We start from the raw sequence: 21,040 nt of genomic DNA, 5'->3' as shown, positions 1-21,040 counted from the left end.
GAGGGCCAGAAGTGTCTGTGTCTTCCCAACTTTGTTTTCAGCGATGGATATTTACAGACCTTGACACCTGCTCTGGTGGAAGTATTTACACCACAGAAATCGGCAGACGCTATAAACATCCTCTTTTTTTTTTTTCTTTTTCTTTTTGTCTGCCCATTCCTGGTAAGCAATCAGTAAGCGTGCCTTGCCTTTGTTATTATTATTTTACATTCCCCAGGGACTGCTGGAGTTTCTGAATCAAATGGCAGCATTGGGCTGCTCTGGGTCAGGTCCCTCTCTAACTTCTCTTAGGCAAGAGGCGCCATCTCTGAGATTCCATTTCCTCTACTGATAACACCCACCTATGATGCAGGGGTGTGTGTGCGGGTGGGGAGTGCCTGGCCCAATGTCTGGTTGCAGAAGGCATCTTTTGATGGCAGTCGTGACCCCTCTCGCTGTTACTCTGGGGCAGAAGCAGGAGGTGCTGGAGCAGAACCTCACTCTAACCGTCTTCCTCGCAGTACTGCACAGAGGCCAACCCTCAGGAAGCAGAGGAGCTATCCAGGGCCTGCACCGGCAGCTTTACTTGAGCAGCTCTCAGCGCATGAAGGGCAAGGGTGCAGCAGGGGCCAGCTTTTCTGCCTTATTCCTGGAAGTCATCAATCTATGCCCTTCGCCCTCCTCCCTTTTTCTACATTTTTTTCCTCCTGGATAATGAGGCCTCCAGAGACCGGTGGAGGTCTGAACCTCGTTATGGCTCTCTCGGTAGGCTGGCATCAATAAAGGCAGGCAGACTGGGGAACTGGGTGGGGGCTGGAGCGGGCAGGCAGCGGGTGGGCGACTAGGGGGGTGGGCGGCTTGCAGGCTTTCAAATCCCTGGATTTATTTCACAGTGAATTACAACTGAACTCTTTAGTGCCCCCGGCTCACAGAGGGAAGGGTGGGAATTCACTCAAGGGATGGAAAAGACCTCAAATGAGAGCCTCACCAGGCCAGGAAGACTCTTGATACTGGGGTGACAGGGAGGTCTCTTGTGTCAGCTCTGTGGGTGAGTAACGCTCAGCTGCTTTGGGGTTTGGAGGAGCTGCCAATCACAAGTCCTGGCTGGGGGTCTAGCCGTACTGCCCGTGTGATCCCGACCATCCCTCCCTCTGCAATCCTCAGCTTCTCTGGACAACCAGGGGCTTAGATTTGGGAATCTCCAGATGCCTTGAGAATGTGACTCAGGTGCTCAGCACATCCATGTACACCAAGGCACTCTGGGAGAATCTGCGTGGGGATTCAAGCATAGGAATCGGGAAGGGCACCTGGAGGAGGAAGAGACTGATCAAGGAGCCTGAGGTGAAGGGACTCAGGATTTCCTGTGAATGTACAGAGAAAAAGAGAGAAGATGGTGATGGGCAGGGGACGAGTGGTCAGAAAGAGACAGACCAGTGTGAATGAGATAGGAGGAGAGAGAGAGAAGGAGAGCAGGAAAGTAGGGGTGGGGTAAAAGGAAATGAAATTGGAGAAACAAGGATGAAACAGAAAAGAGTGGAGTAGGAGGAGAGACAGTGGAAGGGAGGTGGAGGGGAGACACAGACCAGGGTGCACAGGGAAGCCAAGGGTTCTGGCCAAGTCCACTTGCCCAGAGCGCTGAGTAAGCCCTGGAAACCGTGCCCTCAGCTCATTTGAGAAACAGTACACCCCGTATCAGGTTCTGGCCAGCTATCCGGGGCTCAATCTGCAGCAGGCGGGCAGGCGGCAGTTCCTGACACCCCAGGCAGAAAGGCTGGTGGAGGGATATAGAGCTGGCTGAACCTCACCTGCCCCCACCTCCTTCTCTCACTTCTCCAAGGTAAGGAGCCAATGTCCAGACCAATCCATGAGGCCTGGGAACCATGCTGCCCTGGAGGACAAGAATGGGTTCCACCTCAGCTTGGGGTCCCTAGCTGATCAGGTGACATCAGGGAAAGTGAGAGCCACCAACCTCAGAGGCAAACTGACACTGTTACAGGTGGGGGCCTCCACAGTCATCTGGCCAGGAGAATGGGAGCTTTGTGCTGTGGGAAGTGCATGGTGTTGGGACTTGGGTTTGGGTTCAAGCCCTTGCTTTGGGTTCTTCAAAACACTCTGAGGTCTCAGTGTCCAGGAGTGCAAACAACCACACCCCCTCCTTCCTCCTACCATCAGTAGTGGGTTTAAATGTTATCTTGTGTGCAAAGCCCCAGGCACATGAACAAGGTAAGTGCTCCATAAACAAGAGGTGTGACTATTCCCTGTGGTTAGTGCACATAGTAATTGCTTCCCACCAAACTGGTAAAGCATGAAGAAAGAGTCCCCCAATCCAAGGCTACATAAAGTGCTCAGCTACAAGGAGGGTGTTAGAGAAGCCAAACAGCACCACTTTACATCCCACCGACATTAGACTGAGACCTGGCTCTGTACCCCCTACCTATGTGTTCTTGGTGCCTCAGTTTCCTCACCTGTACACTAGGTACATTAGGACTCTTATTCCTACTCTTTTATCAGAACTCAGAGGGACAATAAATAAAAGTCCCTCAGCACAGAGCCTGATGGGAAGTATTAAATAATTATGGTCTGGAGAAGGATTGTGAGCTAGCCCCCACTCTAAAGGGAGGTATGATGATTAAATGTGACAGTAGTGGCAAAGGAATGAATTTTAGGCTGGGACATGGTAAGGGCTCTACAATGGCACCTCCCTCCTCATCAGCTGCAGCTGGATGGCCCTGGTCACTCACCTCCACTCGTGTGGGGTTCAGCCAGTGGGGGATGTCACGCACGGTCACATTCGTGGGCAGGATGATGGACTCGCTGTTGTGGTCCAGGCACGAGGTGGCACACTCTGACCCTGAAGGGAAACACAGCACAAGGTGGCATCTTAGCCCGTTTCCCAGTGGCCACCAGCTGCCTTCTCATAGAGTGGGCATGGCCGCTCCCTGGTCCCCAGTGGACATGGCTGTCCCAACCTCAGGGCAGTGGAAAGGAGTGAACTCTCTTGGCAGGGCCACCTCTGGTCTCCCTGACTCCAACCACTTGTCTCCAGTCCAGCTGGCAGCTACCATTTCCTTGGCCCTGAGCCTAGTTGGGTCATGATCCTCTTCTGCTCGGAAACCTTTCCCGTGTTGCCCACATCCAGGACAAAGTCCAGTCCACTCTGCTTGCCCTTCAGTGCCTCTCATGATCCGGTCAGTTTTCTCTCCACCTTCTTGACTCAGTTCGTCCAGTGGCACTGAACTCTATACACTTGGGCTTCCATCTGAGCCCCAAACTTTTCTACCTCTGCTTCTGTTCCTATTCACCCCATCTGTTCATATATCCCCCAAGACTACCTTCCCATAACCAAACCCTATCAGTTCTTTAAGACCTTTTCAACCACCCCCAAGATGTCTACGCTGATTTCTGCATCTTCTCAATGACTACTGCATTTGATCACTCTTTCGGATGGGCACTGATGAGTTTCTCTTTCCCCCTTCTGCCCCAGCTCCACAGTCAGATTGTTGCCTAGGAGGGTAGGCAACACCCTGGGCATCTACCAAGTGAGAGATGAGGACATAAATGCAACTCAGCCCCTTAGTCCCCATGTTCCCCTTCTACTGAGCTCTGGTCCCTACCTCTCCTGGGCCTTCTGGACCCTTCCCATTCCTCTTCAACTTGCACATTACTAATGACCCTCCTCCAGACTTCAGCACAAGTACCACTTGCCCAGAGAGGACCCATGGCTTCATGCCAGGCCAATCCTTACAAGCACCCATCATCCATTTGTCACATTGCCATTTCTCATTTGTTCAACGAGTGTTATATCAATAGTTTTCTTTCCTGATTGACTGTAACTCCATGGGGTCAGCACCATCCATGTTCCCCATTCTATGCTCAGAGCCTGAAATGAGTGACAGTCTGAATGAGTGAGTGAGTGCATCACTGGACAAGGAAATGCGTGCATGAATGGATGGAGGAGTGAGGGATAAGTGTCTAGGTATCTTATGAAGGAGGAAGTGAGTGCATACCTGCATGTGTGAGTGGGTAAATGACGGATTAAACAGATAAAGGAATAGAAAATGAATCAGGTGATGAGTCAATGGCAGGAAGGATGATTAACAGGGACAGGTTTAGAACACAGAAGTGTCTCGTCCAGGGATTTCAGGGTGAAGACGGTTGACCTTCAGGCTGTGGGTTGGCAGGTTGACTATGACTTGGCTCATTCTTTTTCCAGTAGGACCTCACAGGCTCTGTGGTCTCCTGAAAATAAAGCTTATCCCATTGGATGTTCCCAGGACTCCAAAAGGGTCCTTATCCATGTGGGCAAGAACTGCCCTGTCAGAATCTGACCAGACACTGAGGAGGTCACCTCTCTGCCCTGGTGCCAAAACAACCCTCTGAACACTAAACGGTCGCTGAAAGTGAGCCAAGTCTTTCTCTCAATATTCTATTTAATTAGCCTTTCTAAACCCCTCCTCCCACATGTAGATAATGTGTGTGTGTGAGCACACACATGCTTACACGCATATATGTACATAATCTCTCCACGACCCTTTCCTTTCACCATCTTACCATGATCTTCAGCCTGAGAAGCTCACAAGGGCCAAAGACAAAGTTGGGGTTGGTGTCAAGTCCAGAACAATGTTTAAAACCCATCCATTTAAATATGGGGACACCCCCAGCCATCAGGTGGTTTTCCTAAGTCACTTCAGTCCCTAGCAGCTCCAGCCCTGGGACACAGGTGTCCTTACACCCCTTTGGTAGGTTACAAAGCCACAGGCCCTGCAAAGGACAAGGTGTGGCCACACAGAGAAGAGCGAGGGAGACAGTAGAAGAGCACAGAGCTGGTGAAGGGCAGAGGAGAGGAAAGAAACGGGGTGGGGGACATAAGAAGATGAAAGGGGGCGAGAGTCAGATACTTAGGGAGAATCAGGGGTGTATGTTTTGTCATGAGACCAGTCTGAAAGGAGCTTTAGGGAGCAAAGATGAGACAAGACTGTGATGATAAAATTCTTGTGGAAAATGCTTCCTCTGAGATGCATCACTCAACAGACAAAGGCTGTCTAAGCTCTGGGAAGAGGAGGAAATGGGGTCCACACCGGGGGGCCCTGGCTGTCCTCTGCAGCAGTCCTGCCTTCCTGCCCTCCTTTCTCTCTGCTCCCCTCCCCCAAGCCTGGCTCCTGGGCTTCAGGACCAGGCTGTGTGTTGTGATCTATGAGCCATAATTGGTATCATTACAGAGTGGTGATCTCACTGAGCCCCGCCTCCCCTTCCCTGGAGGCGCAGGAGGTGGCAGGCCAGTGGCAGCAGCAGCCACGCCGGCAGCAACAGCCATCTACAGGCTCATATCTGCCACAGGAGCCTCCCCAGGCTGCTTGGGAGGGCCAGGCTGGGCTGGGTGACTCCAGACTGTGCCTTCCAGCCCCCACCCGCTGCACACAGGCTTATAAGGTCTCTGATCAAAACCCTGTTCCTGGGCAGGTGGGCTCTCCCCAGGCAGTGCTCAGCCTGGGGGCTGGACAAGGGGCTTTGTGGGAGCCCAGAAAAAGGGAAGGGAGCATCTTTCCTCCCTTCTCATTGTCTTCCTCAGTCTCCCTGAGTTCCACGTGGGTCCCTGTGTACTGTCACCCTCCTGGATATTGTGTTCATAGGATGGGCATTTAGGGTCCCATGGGTTCTGGGACCCGTTTGTTTTCCAATGTCATACAGATTTCTTTCTCTTTCTGCTTTGACCTTGAAAAAGCTCAGTGGTAAAGGAATCCTGCCCTGACACACACCCCTTCCTCTCTCTCTAGACAGTTCTGAGGAGAGTGGAGAGCCAGGCATTGGAGTTCATTTGCATGTGGTTGTAACATGTGAATACAGTATGCACACAATGTGGCCGTGTCATCTACTCGTGTAAATGTGTGCGTGAGCTCTGTGCAGCTTTGTGCGTTTGATATATTTGGGGGCCTACAATGTGTTGATGGCCCTGAAAGATGTGTACTTGTGTACTGCGTGAGTGTTTGCTATGTGTAGGTTATGTGCTTCGTGTGTGTGTGTGTGTGTGTTTGTGTGGAGCCTTAAAATCTTAACGATATTATATCAATTAAATAGAACAACTTGATTATTAACTTCTAAAAGTCGTAATTCTGACACAATTGTGTGATATTTGGATGATCTGCAGGTGTGGGGCCTGAACTTACTGTACAGTGTGGGGGTGTGTGTGACGCTGCATTTGGTTACAAAGCACTTATGCATGTGGTGTGTGTTTATAGGTGTGTGAATGTATTTGAATGTGTCCAAGTATAGACACACAGTAAATCTACTTCTCTAGTTTTCTTTTTTTTTTTTAAGAAATGTTATTAATCAGAACTTTACCCACAGGGATTCTTAATGTCAGTCACAAGCATGATCATTCACTGGTCTATTCTGATTGCGTTGGGGACAGGGACCCCATCGTAGCCGTGCGTGTCCAGGGTCATGCATGCCCATCTGGATGCAGCAGCCACTGTTGCTCACCAGGGAGGCAACTGTTGCACAGACAAGAATGTCAATCTTGGCTGGCCCCACAAGATCCCATCTCTCTACAACCCTCTTGGTCACGGTCATTTGGATTAATGGGCTCTGTAATATCTTAAAGTTCCTTCTGAACCATCAGAGAGAGAGCATATCCATGTGCTTTGGTGTTTTCTGATGCTTGCAGAACAACTACCCTAGGCAAACACAGAAATGCTGATTCCTATCCCACATTTAGATGAAGAACTTCTGCCCTCTGAGGAGGTGGACAGTGCCCCAAGGGTCTCCACTCTCCAACCACAGGCCTTGATTCCTGAAATGCCGTGTCGACTCCCAGCATGCCAGTTAAAGATGTTGCCTCTGTGGATATTCAGATAACCTCTGCCCAAGAGAACTCTGGCAACTTCCCATAAATCACACTGGCCATGAGAAAAGACATTCGATTCCCTGGGCTTTTCATCATGGTCAATTAGGGAATCAGATCAAGAGGTCAGCATCACTGCCCTGGAATGAGGTCAGGCTCCATGGGCTCCGAGTTCTCGGCAAAGTCGTACAGCTGGTGATGGATGCCTCTGTCCAGAATCCTGGTTTCAACCAGAGAATCCCTGGCATCGGGTCCCAGGTTGAATCCTTCACTGTGCATTTCTCAAAGTGGCCTATCACTGCACAAACAGTAACTTGAAAATGCTGATTATCTTCCCTGGGAGGCATCTCAGATGTCATGGAAAGGAGCCAGGCTTTGAGGAGGCCAGGTCTCAGGACTTGGGGGCACACTTCATGGCCTCTCCAGGTTCAATTGTCTCATCTGTTAACATTATTGAGAGGAAAGGAAATGATGCCCTTTAAGTCCTTGACCCAGGGCCTGACCCCATGGCAGGTGCTCATTGACATTTAGTGTGGTACAAATTTTAAGAGTTACAATGAAAGCAGGTACACAGGCTTCCTATAATTTCCCTAGACATGATTCCTACTCTCATATCTCCTGCCCCTTGGTCCCATGGTTTCTGGATGCCCTTTCTTAACTGGCAGGCTCTTTCGAATCTCTGGGTAAGCATCCCTTCCTTCAGAAGCCCCTACTTGGCATGCAGCAGGTTTCTCTGCTGTTGACTCTGCCCATCCATCTGCCATGACTTCACCAATGCCCCATCTCTGACCCCCTTTCTCGAGGTCAGGGTCTAGTCTCATTTGCTGTTTCCCTGATGCCCATGCAGGATCTCACATGGAGAGCTGCTCGGTGACCCACCCAGGCACCCAGTTCCTGGGAGGACCCAGCCTCCCACTGCTCCCCTTGTCAGCCCATCATACCTATGGCGTAGCCGTCGGGGCACTGCAGTTTGAGGTTGCTGTTGAGCTGGGTCGGGGCTGAGCACTGGCCTTGCATCTCCTGGCAGACATGGAAGGAACCACTCCAGGTGCCATCTTTCCGGCAGTGGATGATGTTACTCCCGCGTCCCTGAACAGCACAGGTACAGAGTCAGGGACCCCAACTATCCATAGGACAAACCTCTCAGAGTACAAAGAAACCAAAGTCTCATTTCCCACAGGGCTGAAAGTGTTCCAAAACGATTTCTTAACAGGGGCTGGCCCTCAGTCATCCTGAAAGAGGGGGACAGTTAATATCTCCATTTTAAAGATAGAGAAACTGAGAACTCTAAACAGGAAGGAACTTGCTCCAAGCTTTCTACACAATGTAACTCCAGGTTTCCTAAGGTCTGAGCACAGTGATCTTTCAGAAATTTCAACCTAAGCTATTGTGCTTGGATTTGTGCTATTGATTTTGTTGTCTTTTTTATAAAATCGAGATGGTGGGAGTCCACTAGCTCCCCTACTTTTTGAGCCAGTGAGAGAGAGTATCTTGGCAGATTTACCAAAGCTTGGTTTCTCTTGGCCTGTGAGAAAGCATCCTACGTCAGGGTTCTGCCTGGCATTCGCTGGGTCACCCCAGCCCAGCTGAGAAGCTTTGCCTTCCGTGGCCTCCCTCCCTCCCTCCCTTTTCCTTCTCTTCCTTCTCTCCCTGTCTCTCCTTTCCCCTGTCCTTCACTTCCAGCAGTAATAGCACCAAAAGAAGGGTGTGGGGCTACTTCTAGTTGTCACCCGCCCACACCTTTTTTAAATAGGCAACGTATTGTCCCTCAATCTACAAAATATTAGGCAAATGCAGCAGACAGGCCCTTCTTCAAGCCCCTTCCAACCTCCAGGATTCCAGTGGGTGGTTCTTCCTTTGTAGGTATTTGAGAACTGCCACCAAATTCAAGGAATAGTCCTACTCTCTGCCCAGCTCTGTAGGGTAAAAACACAGGGGACCACTATCTGCCCAGGGAGCTGGTGGGAAAGGTGGGCATGGGAACAGCTGGCCATGTCCCTGTAACTGTGCTCAGTGACACAGAGGGCCCCTGGAGCTGTGAGTACTTGGGGAAAGGCAACTGGTGGTGAGTGTACAACCAGGGAAGGCCTCTTAGAGGAGGTGGTACACGGAAAAGAGAGTGAAAGGATGGGAAGAATTCAGGAATCAAAGAACATGCTGGAAGATGGGCATGTGGAAATGCCAGGTAAGGTGGGCACAGCAGAGCCTGGTGGTGTTGGGGGTCTGTGATTCCGGGAAGGAAGAAAAGCAGATGAGGTGTGGGCTCTGGAACCAACTTAAGGAATTCTGACTCTCCCCAAGGAAATGGAGGGGTCAGGATGGTTTCTTCACATGGGGTCTTTCTTGCAAAAGATTTCAGAACAAGCTGTACATGCTCTCCCTCTCCTATAATAAAATGAGAGACTCAACATGGTAACCTTGAGCTTTCGTTTAGATTCCTTCTCTGCCCTCCAGGGCCCTCCCAGCTCACTTCTTCCTGGTGCTCCCCCTCAAGGTCCTCCTTAGCACCCTGGAGGCCAGTTTCAACTACCTGCAGTCCAGAAGGCCCACGTATTGTGCTTTCTATTATTTGTGTGTGTGTGTGTGTGTGTGTGTGTGTGCGCGCGCGCGCGTGCTTTTTGATCCTCTATGCCCCTATCTCCCTGTCCACCTGGCAAACACCTTATCTATGGGGACCCTGTTTGACATAATTCCACCCCAATTCTGCACAGTGCACTACCTCAGTATCTCTGACACAGTGTCATCTCCTGGTTTAGTCTGGTTCCCCCACTAGTTAACGAGCTCCTCAAGGCCAAAGATGGTACCCTACTTGGCCCTGTATCCTCGGGGCTTCTACAATGTCCGGCCCTTCAGTGCACTCACATATCACTCAACAGATATCTTGTTCATCTGGAACTGGATTTTTAACCAAAGATGGGGCGAATAAGTGGAGAGTGATGAAATGAAATATTTTTCTAATAAACAGGAAAATACATGAATGCATAATTGAGGGAATAAATGCATAAGTGAGTAAACAGAGAAGTGTGGGAATAAATGCAGAAAAAGTGAGTGCAGAGAGACATGAATAAACTCTTTGAAAGGGCTGATGTGGACGGAAGCTTCCCTGTCTGAGAAAACAGCTGCAAGGAGACAGGATTCAGAACAGAAAGGGGGCCTCCTCTCTGGGTCTCGCCTGGGGCCAGCAGGAGAGGGTGCAGTTGTAGTAGAAGCCCCTCTGGCCATGGGAGAAGTTGGCCTCTCCCAAGCTGCGGGGCAACCGGCAGAGTCCCTCTCAGTGCTTCTGTGTGAGCTTATGGCAGATTTATGCAGCTCCATGTGGCTTTAGAGAACCTAGACTCTCCCTTTTGGAGCCCCAGGCTCTAGGCCCCATGATTCTGCTGGGCCCTCGAGGGAGTAGGAAGTTGACCCCAATTTCCTGGAGCCTTGGCCTGGGCCTATGATGCACTTGGCCTCTAGCCCCTGTAGGGCTGCAGACCTCAGCACTACACGGGCCAGAGCTGGCTGGAGAGCAGGATTTGCAGCAAAGAATATATTAGAACTAACTGGAATCTGCTCAGGGAGATGCAAACAGGGGAGGCCTCGCCATAGAAGGTGCAAGCAGAAAGCACTGGTCTTGCTGCCTCCAGTCTGTCTGTCTTTCTCTCTCTTGCTTGCTCGCTTACTCTGTGTGTATGTCTAGTTCATCTGGCACTTTCTGCTGTTGCATTTGCCTTAAAAATCACAGCAGCCCTCTGCTAGGCTATCTTAGCCTTCAGAATAAGACAGTCTTGTGGGCCAGCATTCAGGGCTTCCACAATGGAACCCAGAGGACACTTCCAGCCGTGCTTCCTGCTAAGCACACATCCTCCCTTCCGGAAAAGTTAACCCTGCACACCTCTCTTGCTCCCCTGCATCTTTGCATGTGCTGTGCCCTACACAGCAGATACCTTGGGGTCTCTAGGTGTTGAGATCCTTCCTTGGAACTACATCTCAGTGTGCTCAGCATTTGCCCACCACCTGCTTACACAGCAGATTCTTGCTGATCACTGAGTTGAATTTGACCACAGGGGATTTGATGATACTCAGGATCCAATCTGGGAAGACCAGAGACCACGACTGTGGATGCTGTCAGAGAACTGAACCAATGGCTTGGGTTTGGCTCCAAACACACAATTCTGCCTGCTAAGGTAGAATCTCACAAGAGCACTGAGCATTCTTCACCAAAACAGTTCACCTCTCTGTGCCCATGCACCTGTCTGTAAAAACCATGTGGTATGCTCTTGGTGCCTCTATATCTTTAACCACTCAGATCCACAGAGAGCAAAAGGCACTTTAATAATTCTATTTTTGAATATCTCTTACATGCCAAATGCTCTCAAAACCATTTCAACAATTCAGTAGAACAGAAATCATTTCCTTTCTACAGATTTGAAAACTGAGGCTCAGAAACAAAGTGTAAAAGCTGAGAGCTTTTGTACCACGCCAGTGGAATGGTTAAGAACATGGACTGGGCTGGGGTTGTGGCTCAGTGGTAGAGCACTCACCTAGCATGTGCGAGGCCCTGGGTTCGATCCTCAGCACCACATAAAAATAAATAAACAAAATAAAGGTATTGTGTACAATTAAAAAATAAAAAAAGAACATGGACTTACACTGCCCAGGTTCAGAAGCCAGTTCTGCAACTTCCCAGCTGTGTGAACTTTGGCAAGCTCCTTAACTGCCTGTCCCTCAATTTCCTGGACTGTTCAATGGACATGAAGTCCCCTACCCAGGAGTCACCATGAGTACTGAGGAGTCAGTTTGGGTAATATGTTTAAAGTCTAAGGCACACCCTGGGGTGACCATCAGTTGATGCTCAGGACCACTTTACTGCTTTGTCTTGAAGGGAACTCCAGAATCAAGCTAGCAACAATGTGGTTTAGAAATCGCAGGAGCCAGAAAGAGGAGGCAATTGGGTCTAAGGGTAGCCAATGCACGGCACTGGCCTCTGGGTGCCTCTACTACCATGGAGGGTGAAGGAGAGCAGAAGGAGAATGAGGCTGCTTCCGCTGGATTAAATAAAAATCAGCAAAATAATAATGGCAGAGGGAAACGTGGTGACATTGGAGCCCGATAGCAACAGACAGCGTGGATGCCTCTTGTGGCTGAGGTGCTTACTGAAGCCATCACTGTGAAGCAACTTGGCTCAGCAACTCGCACAGAGTGAGTGTTCACCAAGTGCCAGCTGCTGCTGGTCATTTTCCTCTACTTCCTGTCAAGTCCAGGGGTGACAGGTAGCCCCAGTAATGAAGATGGGCAGAAACGGTGTCTTGTGCCATGTTGTGGTACAGAGATTTAGCTTGAGGCCTGACTCTTCCAATAACTTGTGCAACTCAGGGTAAGTCTCTTCTTACCCTGTTTAGAAACAAAGGGACAAGCAGGACCTTGGAGTGGAATACCCCTTATTATCTCAGAACTGCGGAAAAGAACTGAGCCTCCTCATCTACAAAATGGGAATGCCGTTTCTTTTTTTGAAATTTATCATGCGTTATCAAAATAAGAATCTTCAACAGTGGCTTGGCACTCATAGAACACTAAAAGAAATAGTTGTTTTAAAGTTCTCTGTCTTGATTTAGAGGGACCAGAACATACAAATGCTAGAGCTGAACAGTGCAATACCCTAAGTATAACTGTAGCTGTTTACATTTAAATTTGAATTGATTAAAATGAAATGGAACTTAACATTGAGTTGCTCGGTCATGGTAAGCATGTGTCCACTGCTCGGAAGCCACATGGGGGCAAGTGATGTGCTACAGATTGACCACTGTAGAAAGTTCTACTGGGCAGGGCTGGTCTAGCGGGACTAGTGGACCATTTTATTCTGCAGATTTATTTGGGCAAGAGGCCAGGTTTCACCAGGGCTCACACAGGTCTCCCCACACCACATCTGGCCTGTCTCTGACTTTCTGAGTCCGCCAGCAGGGGGCTACGTTTCAGTCTTGCCTTTGTTTCTCACATCAGGGATTATCTGCTCCAGAATGACCTCAAAGGCAGGTGAGTTCATTTTTGTCTTCCCAGGGGCAAACAGAGGATGCTGCGGGTTGTACAGAGCAGAACTCCAAGGGTACCCCTAGCCACACCCTACTTTCACTGCCTGCTCAGTCCTCCCAAGTACACTATGAAGTAGGTAGTAACCTGCACGCGGAAACCAAGGAAACCAAAGCTCAAGAGGTAAGTAACTGGTCCTCCAGCTGCTAGTGGTGAAGCCGGGATCCTAACTCAGGTTCCAGATCCACCATCTTTCTGGCTCCCATGAAATAAATGGAGGTTTTATTTATCAATTTGCTTTTAGTGGCGGTGGGAGGGAGTGTGTGAGTCTTTCCCTAGAGTAGCCCCCGGCCTTTCCTGCCAGGATCTGGAAGTTGTTTGGAAAGCTCGGTATTTCTGCACTTTACAAGCTGTTCCATTCAAGATGCTCTGGGCCATACGTTTCTTCTGTTTACAGGCAGGGAGAGGGGATCTGAGGTGAATCCCAGCCTTGGCTCTCAGGCCTCTGGTCTGAGGGAAGAGGAAATCCATTTGCAGAACAAACTAGACACGTCAATTGTATTAGGAGCCCATTTGGCACGGACGCCCTCACCCTTCAAGCCTACAAGCAATACTCTGCTCGGCCGTCTAGCCTCTCCACCCTCCGCCAAACAGAACTGCTCTAGTCGCCTGATAAATTTACATTTTCCTCTCCTTTAAATACAAACTGGCCATGAAAGTTACTTGGCAGGACCCAGGCCGACTGAGTTTCGTTTGATAACACGACCACGGCCAGAATATCATTGACTCAGCAGTTTGGGTAACGGTTAGCAACAGGTTTATGTAAGGGAGCGTGAGAGAAGCTGATTGGCCTGTGAGAGGCCCTAGTAGCCTCTGGCCTCTACTGTTTCCAGCACTGGTTCCTGCTGCCCTGGCAGGCAAGGGTGGGAGGGCTCCCCTGAGTGTGTACAGCTTGCACAAGTGTGCACCAAAGCCGAGGAGTGTGTGCTGCCAAGGCTCGTCAGGTGCTGCCTGCTGGACCCAGGCTAGCTGAGGGCAACTGGGCTCTGCCTCAACTGATAGCAGCTGTGCTACCTTGGGTGTTGAGTCAACCTCTCTGAGTTCTGACTTACTCAAATATGAGAGGATATGGCTTCCACGTTTATTTCATCCTTTTCTCCTGACCTTAATTCAGCTGTCATTTCCTGGGTACCTACTAGGTGCCTGGTGCTGTCCTAAGTGCTGAAGGTGCTGCGAAGTTAAAGGAGCAGGGGGGGATTTCACAGTCTGGTGTGGGAAAGAGAAATGAAAGCAGATGATGATAATGTCCTGTGGCCAGTGCTGTGAAGGGGGAACCCAGAGAGGAGCACTGAGCCCCGAAACAGAAGAGAAGGGGCTGTGGGAGGAACAGTGCCTGGGCTGGGGCGTGGAGCGTGGTGAGGAGGACGACAGTTGGAAGGGGCGAGAGACCTGGTTAAGGCAGAGAACGCAGAGGAGGGAGGGGAGATCTGTCCTACTGGAGATGGGGAGGGTCTGCAGCCCTGCCCAAGGAGCTGGGATCTTATCCCCAAGGACAGAGGGTTCTGGCTCCTGAAGGGCTATAAGCAGAGTGATGTCATCATCAGAAGGGGAATGAACAAGAGGCTCAAAGTGGCCCGGGAAAGAGGTGATGGTGGCCCAGGTTAAGGGGGTGTCGTTGGGAACAGACAAGAAGAGCTTTGAAAGATGTTCTGGATGGACAATGGGCAGGGCTTGGGAATGGCCTGGATGAGGGAGAAGGAGAAAGAGGAGTCAAAGGTACTGCTCAGGCAGCACCTGGAGAGTGGAGGCTCAGACTAGCAAAGACCAAGAGAGACCAGAGGAGCCTGCTGACGACGAACTGCACTGTGTCCCCTTCTTCCCCAGGATTCACAAACAGCACTGCTGGCCCTGCTTTGGTCCCTTTCTCTCTGTGCCTCAGGAGACAACAGATGTCTACAGACAGTGATGCTCTAGTGACCGTAAACACACCAGGCATCGATGTAGGAGGCCATGGTAGGACAACGGCCCTGGTCCCTCCTATCAGAAAAACTTCACTCCTCAGTTTCTTACTCCGGGATTCCACATGAGACTTCCTCTAGTGCTAAAAAAAAATTAAGCTAAGAATCTTTGGACAAATAAAACAGCGTTGTAAGATGAGAAATGAAGCTGAGAGAGATTACCAGGGGAGACAGTTGGTCACTCCCACGGTGGTGATGCTGGCGTTCTACACGCCAGGCCTGGGCAGACAGGGTGCCGGAGAAGGCGGCGTTGAGGGTCAGGTGGATCTTTGGTCAGCAGAGAGGAGATGGTTGCGGGATGGATCTCAGTTTTCCACGAGGCTTACCTGGGAGGCGTCACTGTCTTCACACTTGATCCTACACTCGCTATTGAACTGGAAGCCATTGGTGCACTGGTAAAGCCCATGGAATTTGGGTGGAGGCGGGTCACAGGTCACAGGAACACAAGCGCTCTCCTGCCAGCTGCCATCCTGGGTACACTGAGTCTTGAAGGCCCGTCTTTAAGAAAGAGATGACAGAAGAGACATCGCAAGGACCAGGTGGCTAGCTCCATGCCCTCCCCAACACCAGGGGGTGGCCTCACATCTCTCTCCCTAATCTTGATTCCCTGCCTGTCCCGTTGGGTGGTGAAGCATGTACAAAGATAAAGGAAACCCCCATTCACAGAAGCCTTTCACCAGAGGCAGGCAGAACCGTCAGGTTGAGATAAAACTCAAGCTCCACATGCCCCTTTCTCTCCCTTTCTCCCCAAGTGTTTTGATGGGTGCTGGCACAACGATGACACCCACACCCACTATTTATTGAACAACTGCTATGTGAAAAGCACTTGGCAAGCACTTGGCACACAGCCTCCTTGACTCCTCACACCCACTTTACAGGGTGACTGGTACCTCCATCCTTATCTTGCCACTGAAAAATGGAGGCTGGAGAAGGGAAGGCACTTGCCTGAGACCACCTAACCACTCTGTAGCCCGGCTGGAATAACCCAGTGGCCATGACTCGGGGGTAGGTACTGGCTCCTGCAGAGCAATGAGTGGGTCCTTCCCATTGGGCAGCCGGTCTGCCTCTGCTCCTCCCCTGATCCCTTGGGGATTTTCCTAGGTACACTTACTTCTTTGACTTCCGAGAGGAGCCGGGCACGTGGTATCCTGGTTTACACTTGTACTTGCAGAAGGAGCCCACTTTGTGCTTGTTCTCTCGGCATCGGGCCGTCTGGAGGTCTGCGTTGGGCACCGGGGGTGGAGCCAGGCACATGAGCTCACACAGGGCCTCTGGGAAGGACCACAGCCCATCCTCCATACAGGTCAGGAAGCTGTTGTTGCCTGGAGCACACAGAGAGGCAGAGGTAGCCGAGAGGAATCCCTGAGAATTGAGCTAATGCTCTGGCTACCTGGATTTTTAGCCAGTTTGATGGCCCAGAGGATCCCTGATATGGAATTCCAGTTCCTTCCACCTATAACTGAGGACCCAAGGGAGCTCAAGAGAGCTGCCGTGAAGGAGAGGAGGCTCCAACTGGGGGAAATGATCACCCTGTACCTGCAGTGAGTTAAACTCCAAGGCTTCCGAAGCTGACTCTCAACCTCTCACGCTGCACCAGAAAGAGGCTTTTGCAATCCCTCCTCTCTCTCCCTTTCCTGGGCATCCTTCCCCAGAGGTGAAGGACTTGCTTTCTAACAGTTGACAGCATGCACTCCTCTCAGAACTTACTCCAAGATCTGCTATCAGTGTGCTGTGTACCACTCCCCTGAGGCCTGGGCCCCAGAATCTGTTCTGACCCGCTGGTGCCTGGAAGTGACAGCATCGTGTTATCAGGAGGTTTGACTTTCTGTCAGGCCCCGGCGCTCAGTGAAGCTCTGCCAAGGCAGCTGAGAGAACAGCACTTCCTCTCAGCCTGTGCCAGCGTGGACAGAGTGCTGATCGCCACCGGGATGCTGGCCTCATGGGGAACTTTGCAAAGAGAAGTAATACTCAGCAGTGAGGCTCCTCACTGCCAGCTCATGTATTATCAAAGCTCAGCCTGCCCGAGACTCCCTAGGACAATTACAGGAGGACCTGAAACGTGTTTCTCCATGGAACGCCCCCCTTCCTGGCTATTAGTGAATGGTGTTGACAACCAGGGCTGGAAGCCTGGGATTTGAAGGCTGGAGGGGTGGAGTGACAGGGAGGAAACTGACATTTACTGAGCAGTTACTATGTACTGAATGATTCTCCTATGCATTCTTTTTTGTTCTCATAAATCAACAGTGGGTTTTAGTGTGACCATTTTCACGTGGAAATGGAAACTCGGAGAACAAGGTGACTGGACTTCTTAGCTTGTGTTACAACCTCTATAGGAAAAGACAAAACTCAGGTTCCACATTAATTTTGTCTAATCAAAGGGATGGTTGTTTTTAATGGGAAGTTGGCTATATATGCTCAGCAGAGCCCTTATTTTCCATTCTGGGAAAGCCCACTTCAACTTTCCTAACCGTGGAAAGTAAACAGTTGCTTTCTGATGCTGAAAAGATCAAATGCACTGACAGTCATGGAAAGTGCTGTTGATGTCCTTCTTGCTTCACTTCCTCTCTCCTTCCCACCTCCTTACGCTTTCACCTTCCCTAGCAGGTTTGAAAGGAGCATGTGAGCTGCACAGAATCCTTAGTTCATTCAACAGGCATCTGTTCAGTGTTGGCTATGAGCCAGATGCTTTTATAAATTGGGGGCAAAGCAGTGACCAAAACAAAATAAAACAAACAGAAAAAAATAACCCTGCCCTTTTGGAGCTTATAATCTAAGGAGACAGGAAGAGATGCAATAAATCATACGAAAAAAGTAGATGACTTATTGTGTTAGAGGGTGGTGAGGACTATGGAGAAAAATAAAGTAGAAAAGGGAGAGAGTGATTTGCAATGAGAAGTTGGCCCCTCTGCTTTTCCTAGCAACATTCATTTCCTTCTATTTCCTCCCTTGTAAATATAATTCCTCTCATAAGAACAAGACAACTCAAGGTCTGTAAAACCCACAAAAAGCACTACATTGATAACCTGTGGTCCTGCCCATTGCAGAGACCTTCCCATTATGTAAGAAGAGTAAAGGAGCCAGGCACAGAGGTGCACGCCTGTAATCCCAGGGGTTCTGTAGGCTGAGATAGGAGGCTTCTGAGTTCAAAGCCAGCCCCAGCAAAAGTGAGGCACTAAGCAACTCAATGAGACTCTGTCTCTGAATAAAATACACACACACACACACACACACAAATAGGGCTAGTGATGTGCTTTGTCATTGAGTGTCCCTGATTTTAATACTCAGTACCACCCAAAAAAGAGTAAATGATATGCAGGGTGATTTCATTTGACTTCCACAGAAGCAGAGAAGTTTCCAGAACACCTGTAACTGCAAACTTCTCTTTGTGCTGCTTTTGGAATTGGGTTGGTCAGTGCTTTGGAGCACCCAGGCATGACATAAGCCTAGTGAGAAGGGAACTATACAAGATACGGGGAGTAAGCACTTTCCAAATTGCTCAAGAGGGATAAAATATCTGTGGACAAAGTATTGGAACTCTCTTACCCAGTACACTGGATCAGCTATGCAAATTTTAAATTGTGAAGCGAGAGTCATTGTTTTTCTGTGGCAAGACAAAATAAAAACTGCTAATCAAGAGAGGAAATGTAAACCATAATATCCATTCTGGGAGAGTGTAAATAGGAGTCAGCAGTGTCAAAAGAAGAGCCACCCTAACAGGATTGTGATTCAGGACCATGGATATGTCCCCACCCCCACAAGGAACTCATGAGGTGCAGACAATGGGCTGTACAGAATCTGGATTTCCAAGCCCCCACTGCTGCTGCAACATGGACCCACCAAGTGAATTTGAAGAAAGAAGGACATGATGCAGGGAGTCTGCATCCTTTCCTCATGCCTGACATTGACCTCTATATACTGAAGGGTGCTCACTGTTCTGGCAACTCTCTGCTTGAGTGCTCTGCCCATTCACAGGGCAAACTCAAAGTGCCAAGTAGTTAATGCCTCCAAAAGTAGCACTCAACTGGTGATGGAGCTGGTGGATTAACATGCCAGTGGTCAGAGTTTTGATTGCTGGGTGCATTTGACACCGTCCCTCAGGGCTCCCCAGAAGGACTGAGATCTAGTTGTCCATAGTAGCAATTAGCTTTGGAAAGAGACCCTTATTGACCTGTGAATTTCGTGCCTCTTATCTTCAACCTGACCCCATTTCCTGGAAACACAACTCGGATCACAGAGTAAAGGTGCATCTGAGCCTGGACTTCCCAGGAGAGGCTAAGACTATTGATATTAGAGAGTAAGTTCCCATGAGTTTGGGGTCCCTGTATCGTCATTACTCATCTTTTAAAGTCAGAAAAACAAATCTTGCTCAGCCTGTCTACAAATGTGGTTAAGGACACTTCAATCTCTAGTGAGCAGTAAAAAAAAAAATGGTAAACTGGTAGCAACGTCAAAGGAGAAGTGCTTTTTTTTGTATTTCATTGAAAAGATTACCCAGAAAACCAAGTCTCTTTGGGTGTGCTTTTAAGGAAAATAAGTTCTGGTGTTCTATGGAACCACAGGGTGACAGCAGTCAACAATACCATATTGTATGTTTCAAAGAAGCTAGAAGAAAAGAGTTTGAATGTTCACTCCAGAAAGAGATGATAAATAAATGTTTGAAGTGATGGATACGCCAGTTACCTTGATTTCATTACACAATGGACACAAATATCAAAACAACACATTCACTCCTGAAAGTATATTTGATTATAATGTGTGAATCAAAAACAATTAAGAACTGAAATCAACACAGAACATTTTCCGAGGGGAGAAGTATCACAGCTTCAGTCTGATTTCCTTAACATTTGCTCTACCGTCTGGCACTGCCTGGATCACAAGGCAAGGGCTGTATCCTGCTCATTCTTTATTCCCAGAACCTGGACTTCTGTCAAGCACACAGTAGGTCCTCAGTTCCCATTCATTACAGCATAATGTTTCATGAATCTAACTGTGATCTTGAACATGTCATTTAACCTGTCTGGCCTTGAACTTAAGCTGTATCTGCGTTCCTGTTCAGTGCTGGTGTTTCTGGATGTGAAAGGATACTTACTGACCACTACACAGGAGAAATCAGTAAGGCAGTGAGCTGAACTAGAAAAGGAGACTGGTACCAGTGGTTTTGCAAGGATATCCAATTTCGTTGCTCTTGGTAAGAAACAGATGGTAACAGAAGGTAGGGAAGAAGGTAAACTGAGGATAGGAGGCACAGATGGAGGAGAGGGCCAGGAAGGGCAGGAAATGGGGGAACAAAGGATGTCAGGCTGATTGCATTCCCAAAAGCAGCCCATGGGAACTTCCACCAGCCTTGGTGCTGGAGAAGGACAGAAAGAAGTAAAACAGAAAAAGCCCAGGCACCAAAAGAAGCATAGGATCCGCTGCTGATAGGAGTTCGGAGAGCACATTTTTAGCCTCCTGGATTCCCGGTGAGTTAACGATTATTTTCGAGTTGAGCCTGACATTCCCAGAAAGCATATTGCTTACTCAGGAACACTGTGCTCTCAGCTCCAACGTGGGTGAATGGGATTACATTTTGATTGTTTAATCCCTCCCCACTTTTCTTTTTTTCTAAATCTCTAAAAGGAGTTCAGCCAAGGGCTATCTGTAACTGAGTCCACTAGGTAGACACAAGAAGCATGACTGGTGCTATCTCCTTGATCTTCCTATTAACCCAATTCCTCACTAACACCATTCTGTAAGTGAGAAAACTAAGATGAGAGGGTCCTGCTAATCATTATGCAAACTAAAGCTGGGACTCAGTCTAGGTCTGTGGACCCCTATGCGATGGCTTTAGCCCACTGCAGAGCTTCTGCCCAGGAGCATGGCCAAAGAAGAACTGATGTCCAGAGAAAAATCTCATGGAACCAGGAATTTAGACCAGTGAGTATCCTGGAATCAAGGACTAGCCATACAATAGGATTCCACCCACCTTACCCTCTTCCTGGTCTGTTCAATATGGGTCCCTCATTTTCAAATATATTTACCAAGGTGGCCCATTTATTATTCCAAATATTACATACAAAGAAAGGTCCTAAGAAGCCATTTTTAGGGATAATTGATGAAGAAACTTTCCTAAGAGTAAGAAGGGAATCTGGAATGCTAGGTACTTCTGCATAGTCAGGGACACTAGGGCAAGCAAGAGGGTTCAATGTTGGGCATT

The 21,040-nt window shown here is 49.2% G+C and overlaps 1 protein-coding gene across 1 annotated transcript in view; it reads right to left on the bottom strand.

Annotated features, from left to right (window-relative positions):
* Positions 1–21,040, bottom strand: part of Pappa (pappalysin 1) — a 232,771-nt gene that overhangs the window by 29,337 nt on the left and 182,394 nt on the right. Inside the window, exons 16-19 of the mRNA XM_046451913.1 lie at positions 15,956–16,166; positions 15,171–15,342; positions 7,762–7,909; positions 2,721–2,830 (exon numbers count right to left, since the gene is read on the bottom strand). Coding sequence (XP_046307869.1) covers positions 2,721–2,830; positions 7,762–7,909; positions 15,171–15,342; positions 15,956–16,166 — 641 coding nt within the window. The remainder of the gene's footprint in view (positions 1–2,720; positions 2,831–7,761; positions 7,910–15,170; positions 15,343–15,955; positions 16,167–21,040) is intronic.

Source organism: Marmota monax, unplaced genomic scaffold (assembly GCF_021218885.2).
Source record: "Marmota monax isolate L192 unplaced genomic scaffold, Marmota_monax_Labrador192_F-V1.1 WCK01_AAM20220418_F8-fsc00020, whole genome shotgun sequence".
Taxonomy (NCBI): Eukaryota; Metazoa; Chordata; class Mammalia; order Rodentia; family Sciuridae; genus Marmota; species Marmota monax.
This window is presented reverse-complemented; position numbering and strand designations above follow the sequence as displayed.